We start from the raw sequence: 13,760 nt of genomic DNA, 5'->3' as shown, positions 1-13,760 counted from the left end.
CAGATCAAATATTAATTATTTTAATTAAGCTAATCAAATCAAACATATGTTTTCATAATTAGATATTTCAAATTTTGATTAACGTCATTCAGTTGACGTATTTCCTTTGAGCTGAAGCAGCAATTTAGCATTGTATCGTTTCTTGATCTGTGTGTGTAGCATTGCACGTATTTGCAATGGGGGGGGGGGAGGGGGCTGTCTATACTATTATAGAAACGGGACCTCTGTCTATTAGGATAGTTTATAAAGACTAAAAGTAAAAGGTGCTGATAAAAGGTGGTCGAATGATAGAGCTTACGACTGCTAGCCCAAAAGGTAGGACGCCCCAGAGTTCACTCAGCTGTAATGGGTACCTGACGTAAGTTTGATTAACAGTAGGGAAGCAAGTCGGCTGCTGGGCATAGTGCTGACCACGTTATCCTCTTTTATGCCTAGGTCATTGAAACAGCTGAACTCTACTTCATCTGCCCCGTGTGATTATGGGTACGAACAGGGAAAAACTGATGATTAAAAGATACAGTGGACAATATTCAGCCACAAAGCAAGGGAATTAAACCGATTTTTATTCGTGTGTTAAAAAAGCTAGGGTAAATTTTATTCTACGCTGAAATTGCTAGAGTTCTTGTTTTTTTTTTTTTGTGCTGAAAAAACTAAAGAACAAAAACATCATTCTTGTTTTCCTCTTTATGACAAGATATACACATAAGTAGACAACGGAAGTTACAGTAAACACATTTTAAACAGTGTTTCATTCAGACTTTATTCTCCGGTGTGGGGGGAGGGGGGCTTAAAACTTTTGTGATGGGTCGGACTAAATTTTCTGTTAGGACGGGACGGACACTGGTAAAATTACATATTTTCTATAAAATATTTATAAGTAGGAAGTGGGTGGGGGGGGGGGAGAGAAAGGAATATCCGAACTCCAGACTACCGGGTTAGCAGTCGAGCACTTTACCACTCGGCCCATATTTTACTTATCCTCTCTTCATATGCCTAGGTCACAGAAACAAGTAAACTCTACTTCCCTTGCCCTTTAGACCGTCAGGTTTGAAAGGGAATTTTAATGTTACTTACTCATTTTTTCTGTCCATCTGTTTATGAAGTCTACATTACTCAGATATTCGAAGACGTACTGCTTAATTTTAAGCAAAAAAAAAAAAAAAAAAAAAAAAAAAAAAAATTGAAAAAAAAAATGTAATAAAAAATTGCAACATATTGACTGATTCGACAATGTGCTTCGTCAAAAAAAAGAAAGTTTATTTCAAAATATTTATGCTGAGTTTTACAAATTTAAGAGACAGACGAAACACCAACACGAGCCGGCTTCGACCTGAGACAAAACAGCTTCTTGTAGGCCCGCTTGAAGTTCTTGTTCATGAGGCCATAGACGAGCCAGTTGATGCAGGAGTTGGTGAAGGACGTGTAGGAACAGGTCAGGTGGACCACGGCTGACCACTGGTCACCTGTGTCGAACAGGGTCGTCAGCATGTAGGGGGACATGAGCACGGCGAAACAGATGAAGATGACGAACAGGGACTTGATGAGGTTTAGTTCGTCCGGTGTGATCAGCTTGGTCTGTGGAGGGTTAGGATTAGGATTAGGATTAGCGTTAGGGTTAAGGTTATCGTAATCGGTGGGATATGGATCATCGTTAGAGTAAGTGGATAGGTATATATATATATATATATATATATATATATATATATATATATATATATATATATATATATATATATATATATATATATATATATATAATACAAGTAAATATAATGCAGGGAGTGTTCTAATTTTCACCAACACCTATCTACATATACATGCATACATATATATCTGTATATATATATATATATATATATATATATATATATATATATATATATATATATATATATATATATATATATATATAAGTGTGTGTGTGTGTGTAAGCCTACGTAAGATAGTTTTTAACTTCCCCTTCCACGCCATGACAAAATTTGTATACTCCACTGGAAATAAATGATTGCAAGGATAGTAATAATGACAGAGATAATGATAGTGATAACAACAGTGATAATGAGAACAAGGATATGAATTATTATAATGATAATGACTGTTGATAATTAATTACTTTAATGTTAATGATAGTTTAATAATAAGTGTAAGTATACTAATCACAATACTATTAATTTTCTCTAAGATAGAGATAATAATATTGATAATGATAACGATAAAAATGTTAGTTATAATAACGATAATGACAAAGAGAGCTGCATCATTTTTTTTTATCATTGCAAAAACCACTTATTCCAAATAATCCAATTTACTTTTTAGCTCTGTTTCTTCTCAATCGATAATCGAACCGGGACATCCAGTCGTGAGACTAATTAGTATCGACCAACCAGGATAATTACAGACTATGGAACATAATGATTATGTTGGAAGTTTCACTGTCTAATTTGTAATTTCTGTATAATGAAGTTTTAAAAATAAAATCGTATAGGCCTACTGTGTAATAAAGTTTTTAAAATAAAATCGTATAGGCCTATTGATATGTGATTAGTATGTTTTAGAGATGAAATACTGTTTAAAAAAGTAGGAAAATTTATTTACAAAATTGTTAAAAACAATTGTTCAAAATGTTATGAAACAACAGATGCTAAAAGCAGACTCAAACATAAACCACCAAGGCAGCGCTTGCCATAAAAACTACAGCATTAAAATTATAATTTAAAAAAAAAAACGTTTTCTCTTAATTTAAATGAAAAAAAAAATCATTATAATGATTGTTTTCTACAGAAAGAAACGGTGAATGTACAAAGCATTTTTAACTTGGAGGGTAAAATTTAGAAAAAAAAATTAATAAGATCTGGAAACTTGAACAAATACGAAACTCAAAAAACATTTAAAACAGTGGTTTTTAACATTTCGGTGGCCCCGTACCCCACCAGTTTCATTTGCGCATTACCCAAACCCTTCTTAATAGTTCTATCGTCCGCAATGACAAAATCTGATGGGGATTCATGAAGGTCGGGTGAGTATTTTGTTCTCCGCCAAAACCATGAGACTGACTCGCCGAACACAGGTTTAAGAACCACTGATTTAAACGAAATACTCAAAAATACAAGAAAGCTGCAAGAATGGTACATAAAACAAATCACAATTTAAAAAAAAAAAACCCACTAAAACCATATAGTAAATAAATAAGCAATTTTTGGATAGCAGGAAGAAATAAAAAAAACATTTAAGAATATATATATAACGGTCTCAGACTAAGCTTCAACCATAAGGCATTTATTTATTATGTTAGTTTTTAATCTTATTTTAACTTTGCAATTGTTTAGAAGTCTGGTATTATATTTTTCTTTCGAAATTCTGAAAAATAATCTCTTATTAAGCTCAAGAATATCAAAGTATTCTTCTACCACAATGTTCTCTTATACTTTAATATATTTTAATCAAGTTTGGGCTTAGATGTCCCGACTGTGTTGCCATAATAATGGCTTTAAAAAATGAAGTATGGAGTGTTGGTGGTGTTATAAAGCAGCTCGTCAATCCCCCTCCTCCCCCCCCCCCCCCACACACACCATAACAATAATCTATTTATACAGTTTTAATTCCAATTTCCAATTTCAGCTCAAGAAACTACAATTTCCATACAAGCAAATTGGTATTTGTATTATTAAAGTGGATAAAAACAAAACTACAGACAACAGTCGATGCTGTTGTTGAAGTCGTTACGGTCTATTGATTTATCTCACCTGGTTCTGGCACCGTACCCGCGATACCCGGGGCTGTATTCACGCCTCACTCGGCGAATTCCACTTCGATTTTTTTTTTCAAACACTGAAGTTATTGTAGGTGAAGCTTACGAAAACTGTTTGCGTGTGTGTATGTGAGTGAGTGTGTATGTGTGTGGCAGCTTGTGTGTGTATGCATGAATGAGTGTGTGTGTGTGTGCATGAGTATGTGCGTGTGTGCATGAATGAGCGTGTGTATGCATGAGTGTGTGCGTGTGTGTCTGCTTAAGCTGGCTTAATGTAGCTACCTCCACTCCTAGTACTTGCATGTGAATTAACGATTGAAGCAAGGTTTTACTTTCGCATCTGGCGCTTCAGCGAGCAGATAAAGTAGAGTTCACCTGCTCTCCTGATCTTGTCATATGAAAGGACAATGTGGTCAGCACTATGCCCTGCCGCCTTTACTTTCCCAAACGTAAGTCCGATAACTATCAGAGCTGGGTGGACTCAATGGCTTCTTACAGACTCTATCCCAAGATCCGAACTCAAGACTTTCGGGTTAGCAGTCATACACTCCAACATCCGATCACGGCGCCCCATATAAGCGGATTGGAAAGGTGGTTAGGTTAGGTTGCCTGTCTCCCCCCCCCCCCCCCTCCAGGTAAGTTGGCCGCTGACAAGAGCTTGCCTGGTATCTCTGTCCTGGGCTAGTCTCTCCAACTGTCCCCAGGTGTATCCAGGCTAGTCTCTCCAACTGTCCCCAGGTGTATCCTGTCCTGGGCTAGTCTCTCCAACTGTCCCCAGGTGTATCCAGGCTAGTCTCTCAAACTGTACCCAGGTGTATCCTGTCCTGGGCTAGTCTCTCCAACTGTCCCCAGGTGTATCCTGTCCAGGCTAGTCTCTCCAACTGTCCCCAGGTGTATCCTGTCCTGGGCTAGTCTCTCCAACTGTCCCCAGGTGTATCCTGTCCTGGGCTAGTCTCTCCAACTGTCCCCAGGTGTATCCTGTCCAGGCTAGTCTCTCCAACTGTCCCCAGGTGTATCCTGTCCTGGGCTAGTCTCTCCAACTGTCCCCAGGTGTATCCTGTCCTGGGCTAGTCTCTCCAACTGTCCCCAGGTGTATCCTGTCCTGGGCTAGTCTCTCCAACTGTCCCCAGGTGTATCCAGGCTAGTCTCTCCAACTGTCCTCAGGTGTATCCTGTCCAGGCTAGTCTCTCCAACTGTCGCCAGGTGTCCCGGGCTAGTCTCTCCAACTGTCCCCAGGTGTCCTGGGCTAGTCTCTCCAACTGTCCCCAGGTGTATCAAATCTTCTTGGTGTCATGCATCTCTGTCCTGGGCTAGTCTCTCCAACTGTCCCCAGGTGTAACCATTCTAGTGTCTCCAACTGTCCCCAGATGTATCCAATCTTCTTGGTGTCTTCTTCCAGGTCACGTCTCCAGTTATTTCCTGGTCTGCCTCTTCCAGCTTCAAACATTACACGGACATTAAAAGTATAAAGGGTAGTGGGTCCTAAAATGATGACAAGCAATATTAGTCATTTCCACTGACCAAATTTTAAACTACGTAGGCTACTGTTCGCCTTACTTCCACTCAGTGGCGTAGCGAGGTCGGGTGTCACCCGGTGCGGTACTTAATGGCGTCACCCCCCCCCCCCCCCCCCCCAGAGGCGTTGCGACCCTTCCCGGGGACAAACTTTCAAGTTTTCGATTTGCACCCCACCCCCTCAAACTTTCGGTTTGCACCCCACCCCCTCAAGTTTTTGATTTGCACCCCCCCCCCCCCAAACTTTTGATTTGCACCCCCCCCTCAAGTTTTTCTCTATATATTTTTCTATTTTTTGCCTTGGTGTCACCCCCCTAAGTGGTGTCACCCGGTGCGGTCCGCACCCCCCGCACCCCCCTCGCTACGCCCCTGTTTCCACTGATGGTATTAATTGTTCTTAATTTCGTTCTTAATTTCATTCTGAATAGCAATCGAGGTTTCTCCAGGTACAGTTAGATTTCATAATGAAATCATCTAATGACTTAACTCCCTAACCCATAATTTCAAAGACTGCAAGAAATAGCATAGTTACCTCCCATAATCGATATAAAAAACAAATCTTAAATAAATTATTTCCCCTGTTCGAAATGCTAAAGGGGATTTTATATTTACTTGTCAATTTTTAATGTAAATTTTTTCTGATTGACGTAATATTTTTACTTTGATTTTTGAGTTATAATTAAAAAAAAATTTCTTTTAAAACATCATCTTTTATTTTATCTTTAATTAAATATTCCTTATAAGTGGATCATGAACGAGATAGAAATAATAAATGTACGAAAGAAACTCGTTAGTATAGGGCACGTGACGACGACAGCGCGTGATACTTCTCAATCAGCCGCTCGAGGTTCTATTTATAGCCAGCAGACACAGGCTTACATTTGTCCTGTTAATTAGTAAATCACACGATCTTCATTAGCAGGATAGCTTCGGAGAGACGTTTAGTTTTTTTTTAGTTGTTGGAAGAAATGCTATCTATATATATAATTCTCTTCTGGGAGCCGTTAGAAAACAAGCTGCAAGCGCCTCCTTGCAGTCCCCTCTCTTTCTATCTATCACTATCACTACCACCCCCACCCCACCCCCACATTGTCTGGTGAGCTGTGGTCACGCTGTTTATAATAATAAAGATAATTTAGTTTGAAACGATTTTAAACTTAGAGGAGGTAACTAAGAGGAGGCTGCTTTCACGTGGGGGGGAGATGGGTTTAGTGTTTTTAAGCAAATATTTTCAGTGGCAGCATTGTTACTGTCGAATTCACAAATTATTAATTACTGAAAAGTAGAAAAAAAAAAAACTAAATAGCGGCGTATGATACGCAGCGGGTCGGCTCGTTTAAGATAATTCTTGACTCAGATTTCAGCCTGCTTTTCTTTTTGGATTTGCTTCCATAGCCTTTGTCCAACCAAGAACAAACTACAAGGCAGCAGTTATTTGATTTTGGAGTTGTCTCTCCAAGAAGAGTTGTTGTCCCCAGTTATCGAGCCTCATCTGCCCTGGGGCCGAAATTGTTTTATAATGCTATATTTTTTTTGTAAAATTGTAACAAGAAATCTTCAAATGTTTTGAAGTACTATCAAGAGATGCCATGCTTCAACTGACATTTTTAAAAATCATTTTAACCATGGGCGCATTCTTGAGATGGGAGGCGGGGGATGTTACGGGAAGGGGATTAGGTGAAGGTTAGTGTTGAATTGATTACACACAAAAGAGGAAAAAAAAACCACCCAAACCTGTACAACTTGGCTGTTGAGGGTCTTCTTGACTGGAGAGATTTTATTGGCTGAATCTGGGCTGCGATGTGTGTCTGTAGATTTGGTTCTTGGTGGAGCTAGTCGAGATGGTGATGGTGTCTCCACAGGTGGCATGCTGGTGTTTGCGACAGTAGTAGGTGTTGGTGGAACTAGTCGAGATGGTGATGGTATCTCCACAGGTGGCATGCTGGTGTTTGCGACAGTAGTAGGTGTTGGTGGAACTAGTCGAGATGGTGATGGTATCTCCACAGGTGGCATGCTGGTGTTTGCGACAGTAGTAGGTGTTGGTGGAACTAGTCGAGATGGTGATGGTATCTCCACAGGTGGCATGCTGGTGTTTGCGACAGTAGTAGGTGTTGGTGGAACTAGTCGAGATGGTGATGGTATCTCCACAGGTGGCATGCTGGTGTTTGCGACAGTAGTAGGTGTTGGTGGAACTAGTCGAGATGGTGATGGTATCTCCACAGGTGGCATGCTGGTGTTTGCGACAGTAGTAGGTGTTGGTGGAACTAGTCGAGATGGTGATGGTATCTCCACAGGTGGCATGCTGGTGTTTGCGACAGTAGTAGGTGTTGGTGGAACTAGTCGAGATGGTGATGGTATCTCCACAGGTGGCATGCTGGTGTTTGCGACAGTAGTAGGTGTTGGTGGAACTAGTCGAGATGGTGATGGTATCTCCACAGGTGGCATGCTGGTGTTTGCGACAGTAGTAGGTGTTGGTGGAACTAGTCGAGATGGTGATGGTATCTCCACAGGTGGCATGCTGGTGTTTGCGACAGTAGTAGGTGTTGGTGGAACTAGTCGAGATGGTGATGGTATCTCCACAGGAGGCATGCTGGTGTTTGCGACAGTAGTAGGTGTTGGTGGAGCTAATCGAGATGGTGATGGTGTCTGCAATAGGGTGGTATGTAGGTTTGTATTTTTGGATGCTGGTGGAGCTTGTCGAGATGGTGATGTTGTCGCCGCGGCCGAGAAGTGTGAGCTAGCAGCAGTTGTAGTTGTTGGTGGAGTCAGTGATGAGGTGGATAGTAACAAACCAGTCCTTAATTGAGCCCCTTTTGCGTTGTATAATTTGATATCTTTAGAAACCAAGTGAATTGAACTTTTTTCTACAACTTTTATTGGAGACAAAGATTTAGAGTTTTTGGAAATTCCCTTTAAATTTTCTTGATCTTCCGGCTGCTTCAAAAAAATTGAATAATCTGTTGTTTTTATTTCACTAGCAGACGCCATATTCGACGACACTGTGTTTAAACTCACGTCTAGCGCATGCCCAGCTGTTAGTACCTTCCTTCGCGCATGCGCTTTGAACCCGTAAATTCGATGCGAGGCTTGGCGGATGAAACGCCAGATAGCAAAGTTGCAGTAGAACACGATGATGACGGGTACTCCGATAGAGCTGAGTAGCAAGAAGAGCGTATAGGAGAAACTATCCGTCCGGTCGTAGCCACAGTAGTGAGTTTTTTTGTCGAAGTGGAACTCACCCCAGCCGAGGAGGGGCGGTAACACGGAGAGAAAGGCGAAGACCCAGATGAGGGAGCAGTACAGGATCGAAGCCAGGAAAGACCGGGAGAAGATAGTGTTATACAGGTCGGTGTGGCAGATGTTCAGGTATCTGATTAGGAGAGATAATTATGGGGAATTAGTCGAGATTACAATATTACTAACAACCCAACAAACCTATTTTATGGAAGAGTCTATTATCGGACATCGTTATCAAAAATCATACAATAGTTAGATTAGCATTATTTAAAAAGATTAGAAAAAATACGTTGTAAAAATAGAAAAGCAAACAGTGTTCTAAAATAGATTAGTAAACGTTATTCTTAAAGTAAATTTGTAAACGTTATTCTAAAAATAGATTATTAACCCTTGTTCTAAAAATAGACCAGTTAGAGTAAACACTGTTTTAAAATAGACTGTCTTGAAATCAACTAGATGTTCCGGTCCAGAAGTTATACATACACACAAAAAAAGAAACAAATCTCTTGAAAATAAAGCACATTCTTAGCTCAAAGCACTAACTGTCGTAATACAAAAAGTTATAAAACGTCAATCACTTCAGTGATTGACCAAATACAAAAATTAAGTATAGAATACTCTTGGTATATTTTTAAACGTTTTTCTAAAAATAGAATATATTAAAAATTGTTCTAAAAATATAATATTAACAATTGTTTTGATAAATAGAATAGTAAACACTGTTTTAAAAATTGATCGTCTTTAGAAAAATTACCTGTCCGGATCCAGTAGTAATAAAAAAAAAAGATACAGATCTATTGAAAATAAAATATATACTTAGCTCGTAATACAAAAAGATATAAAAGATCAACCACTTCACTGATTGACCTAATACGAAACGTTAGTACAGATTACTCTTAGTTCTAACTGACCTAATGCAAAAAAGTAGATCAAATCACACGCACACATCTAAACTAACCAGTCCAGGGGGGTTTATGTCGTAATGGGTCTTTGTTTTGTGCTGGGGGTTTATGTCGTAATGGGTCTTTGTTTTGTGCTGGGGGTTTATGTCGTAATGGGTCTTTGTTTTGTGCTGGGGGTTTATGTCGTAATGGGTCTTTGTTTTGTGCGGGGGGTTTATGTCGTAATGGGTCTTTGTTTTGTGCTGGGAGTTTATGTCGTAGGGGGTCTTTGTGTAGGGGGTTTATGTCCAGGTTTTGTGTGTGCAGGGATGTATGTCGTGTGGGGGTGGGGGGTCTTTGTGTAGGGGGTTTATATCCAGGGGATTTTGACCGGACACCACACCCACTGACCTGTTAACGGAGATGACCATCAATGTTTGCAGCGAGGCCACGTAGCCCACAACGATGATCAGACCGTTGAAGACGCAGTTGCCGAAGCTGACCACTGGGTAGTAGTTGAGCACCAGGCCTACCACCGTCCAGGGGACAACATAGCCTGGAAAGGTCAAGGTTATTCGGTGAGAATACAAGTCTCGAACAGTTGAGTCCGAGGTTCGGAAATACATTGATAAGCTAGTCTCATAATTTGACAACAAAAGGACTGGGCAAAAAATTTATAAAAGTTTTTTTTTTTTGTAAACAAGAACAGATATGTATTAATTTCGTAATGAAGATTTACCAATGTGTTTTTTTTATGTTTCTTTGTTGTTGTTTTTTTTTTGGGGGGGGGGGGGGGGGGATGGGTTAAATGGAGGGAGTGGTCCATAAATGACGTCATCCTATTCCAGCAACCCTGAACGAGACACCTCTCACCCCCTCTGTGAAATAAACGCACCAAACCACCCAACCTCTTAAAGGTAAAACAAACTGTAATTACAACTCGTTTGCTTCTTTAAATATTCTATTTCTCAAGGGTATATCATCAGTTTTGTTCTATATTTTTACAATTTAAGATCTAAAGCCTTTCGAATACTTTACAATGTTTGGAAAATGAAAATAAGTTTAAACAATAAAAAAAAAGGGTTGAAAAAAATTACCGTTGTCATGGAAATCCGAAAAAAAATATCCGCCATGTTGAATTTAAAAAAAAAAAACTAAGGCATTTTTATTTATACACTTATAGCAATCAAATTTACATGGCTTATATTTTAGTATGTATTAAAACTTTTGTTAGGACAACTTTTTGATAGAGCTACTGGTCAGAACTCTACAAGGTCTGAAAAATGGCAACCTTTGTAATAGACAAAAGTTACAAATAACTTTTTTTCTATGAAAGCCATCACAATTCCCTAGAAAAAAAGTTTAATTTTTGCTTGAAGAACAATTACCACAAATATGGTAGGAATTGTTTCATAAATTAAAAAAAGTAGAAGGATTTTTAGTGTTAACAAATTGCTAACCGAGAAAAACAGCAAAAACGAACGAAAAGTTGGTCACGAAAATACCATTTCTGTGTAATTTGTAAAGCCGATTGTAAGCTTTGAGTGTTTCTGAGATGATGGAAAATACGATTATCAAATACATGTGAAATACTGCTTTCCAATGATACCTTAACAGTGGCGTAGCGAGGTCGGGTGTCACCCGGTGCGGCACTTAATGGTGTCACCCCCCCCCCCCCCCAGAGGCATAGAGACCCTTCCCAGGGACAAACTTTCAAATTTTCGATTTGCACCCCCCCTCAAACTTTTGACTTGCACCCCCCCCCCCTCAAGTTTTCGATTTGCACCCCCTCAAACTTTCGACTTGCACCCCCCCCCCTCAAGTTTTCGATTTGCACCCCCCTCAAACTTTTGATTTGCACCCCCCCTTCGAGTTTTTCTCTATATATTTTGCTATCTTTTGCCTTAGTGTCACCCCCCCCTAAATGGTGTCACCCGGTGCGGTCCGCACCCCCCGCCCCCCCCCTCGCTACGCCCCTGTACCTTAATACAATATGATGACGGATTTAAAACTTTTCGTACAGAGCTTGTAAAATTGGGAAAAAAAAATTATTTTTTTAAAAATTAATTAACCATTTAAAAACAAAAAAAATTATCATTAAAATTATTATTTTCTTAATTCAAAAACCGACAAAGTATACAAAAGTGCAAGAAACTCATTATGAGGAAAAATTGAGGTTTTGGTAGTTTTTGCGTTTGTTTTGTCGCCTCTTCTGCTGAGCTATTTTCAGGGATGTCTTTGGGCTGCATTGTACCCACTCTCTACCCCGATGCACGTCTTAACCCCCCCCCCCCCAACGAAATAGAATATATTTACTTTTTCCAGTGCTCCCCCCCCCCACACAACGGAAAAATTTATCCCATCTTACCTCCGGAAATTTTCATGTCGTCCCCCCCCCCCCACCGGTAAATTCAGTCCACCTTACCCCCCCCCCCTCCCCACCCGAAGGAATGGCTGAAAAAAACAAGGCTCTCCTAGCCTCCCCCTCACACTTAATGTCAAATCCCCCATCCTTCAAATCACCTCTTTCCCACCCCCTCTTCGTTAGCTGCCTATTTCAATGTTCAGGATTTAAATTAAATACATTAAGTTCACTCCATCAAGATTTTTTTTTTCAAAATGTATAATTTGTAATTACTAATTTTTCCTTAAAATAAACTTGTGAATTCCAAGGCCTCACTAATACCATCGAAACTTTTTTTTTAAATTGTTTTTTTTCTCGCTTTAACTAAGAAGGTGTAGAATTGATTGAATGAAAAATCGACAATACTCAATTTTTAACTAGCTAATAAGACGCTACAAATAAATGAGACAAAGAGAACAAAAAACGCTGTTTCTAAAACAATCTTTCAAGGAAATAAAAAAAAAATTATAATAAGACACAGCAAATTAATTTTATGTTTAAAATATCGATCTAATAAGTTCATTACTTCTTTAAAAAAAAAACAACAACCATGATTACTAATAATGTCGGAATCAAGAAAAAAAAAACGATCGATGTTTTAGGAAGCAACACTTAATGAAGCTAATTAGGTCATTTTTAAAAATTAGGACTAAAATAATAAAAAAGTTGACGGGGCCCTAGAATTTTGAAATTTTAAAATAATTCTGACACTTCTCTCTCTCTTTCTCTCTCTCTCTCTTTCTCTCTCTCTCTCTCTCTCTCTCTCTCTCTCTCTCTCTCTCTCTCTCTCTCTCTCTCTCCCTTTATTTCTTTGTGACATGGGTATAACCAGCTAACCACGTGTCAAGCCAGCTAAACATGATAGAAAATAGAGCGATTCTGTCACCCCCATTCGACAGCCCACTAGACCCTGGGGTTTTCAACAGAGATCTACTTTCTTCACTCAACGTTATGCACCACCTGGTTTCGACAGAGGGATAGGGGTGTGTTTGTGAAAGGGGAGGGCAGAGGCGTAGCGACGGGGGGGCGGGGGGGGGGACATATGTCCCCGGGCGCCGACCTTAGGGGGGCGCCAAATTGAAAGTTTGAGGGGGGGTGCAAATGAAAAGTTCGAGGGTGGCGCAAATCGAAAGTTTGTCCTCGGGCGCCGGGAGGGGTCGCTACGCCTCTGGGGGAGGGTGTTCGTTCGGAGGCTGCCTACTGTTTTAGCCTGGGATATTGGGAGTTTTAAGTTGAAAACTAACTGTATTTAATGTGGAATTACCTGTAAAAATGATGGAACTACCTGTATAGATACTGGAACTACCTGTATAGATGGTGGAACTACCTGTATAGATGGTGGAACTACCTGTATAGATTGTGGAACTACCTGTATAGATGGTGGAACTACCTGTATAGATGGTGGAACTACCTGTATAGATGGTGGAACTACCTGTAAAGATGGTGGAACTACCTGTATAGATGGTGGAACTACCTGTATAGATGGTGGAACTACCTGTATAGATGGTGGAACTACCTGTATAGATGGTGGAACTACCTGTATAGATGGTGGAACTACCTGTATAGATGGTGGAACTACCTGTATAGATGGTGGAACTACCTGTATAGATGGTGGAACTACCTGTATAGATGGTGGAACTACCTGTATAGATGGTGGAACTACCTGTATAGATGGTGGAACTACCTGTATAGATGGTGGAACTACCTGTATAGATGGTGGAACTACCTGTATAGATGGTGGAACTACCTGACCTGTATAGATGGTGTAACTACCTATATAGATGGTGGAACTACCTGTATATATGGTGGAACTACCTGTATCGATTATGGAACAACCTGTATAGATGGTGGAACTACCTGTATAGATGGTGGAACTACCTGTATAGATGGTGGAACTACCTGATCTGTATAGATGGTGTAACTACCTGACCTGTATAGATGGTGTAACTACCTGTATAGATGGTGTAACTACCTG

At 39.9% G+C, this 13,760-nt stretch overlaps 2 protein-coding genes across 2 annotated transcripts; one reads left to right on the top strand and one right to left on the bottom strand.

The window, feature by feature from the left end:
* Positions 1-1,290: 1,290 nt before the first annotated feature.
* Positions 1,291-10,007, bottom strand: LOC131942741 (melatonin receptor type 1A-like). The gene is made up of 3 exons (XM_059302657.1): positions 9,793-10,007; positions 8,306-8,633; positions 1,291-1,575 (listed from the first exon to the last, which is right to left on the bottom strand). The coding sequence occupies exons 1-3, from the start codon at positions 10,005-10,007 to the stop codon at positions 1,291-1,293; spliced, it is 828 nt and encodes a 275-aa protein (XP_059158640.1).
* Positions 10,008-12,603: 2,596 nt separating this feature from the next.
* LOC131942738 (loricrin-like) lies at positions 12,604-13,536 on the top strand. The gene is made up of 2 exons (XM_059302656.1): positions 12,604-12,607; positions 13,079-13,536. Exons 1-2 carry the CDS (start codon positions 12,604-12,606, stop codon positions 13,534-13,536), a joined length of 462 nt encoding a protein of 153 aa, XP_059158639.1.
* Positions 13,537-13,760: the final 224 nt, after the last annotated feature.

This window comes from Physella acuta, unplaced genomic scaffold (genome assembly GCF_028476545.2).
Source record: "Physella acuta isolate Inbredline_101_S28 unplaced genomic scaffold, ASM2847654v3 ptg000422l, whole genome shotgun sequence".
Lineage (NCBI taxonomy): Eukaryota > Metazoa > Mollusca > Gastropoda > Physidae > Physella > Physella acuta.
This window is presented reverse-complemented; position numbering and strand designations above follow the sequence as displayed.

Excerpts from the sequence above, each read along its gene's own strand:
- LOC131942741 (XM_059302657.1), bottom strand. The coding sequence starts at position 10,007 with ATGTATTTCCGAACCTCGGACTCAACTGTTCGAGACTTGTATTCTCAC. Across the intron at positions 8,634-9,792 it reads ATGGTCATCTCCGTTAACAG|ATACCTGAACATCTGCCACA; the intron begins GTCAGTGGGTGT and ends TCTCCTAATCAG. Across the intron at positions 1,576-8,305 it reads AAGCGCATGCGCGAAGGAAG|ACCAAGCTGATCACACCGGA; the intron begins GTACTAACAGCT and ends AACCCTCCACAG.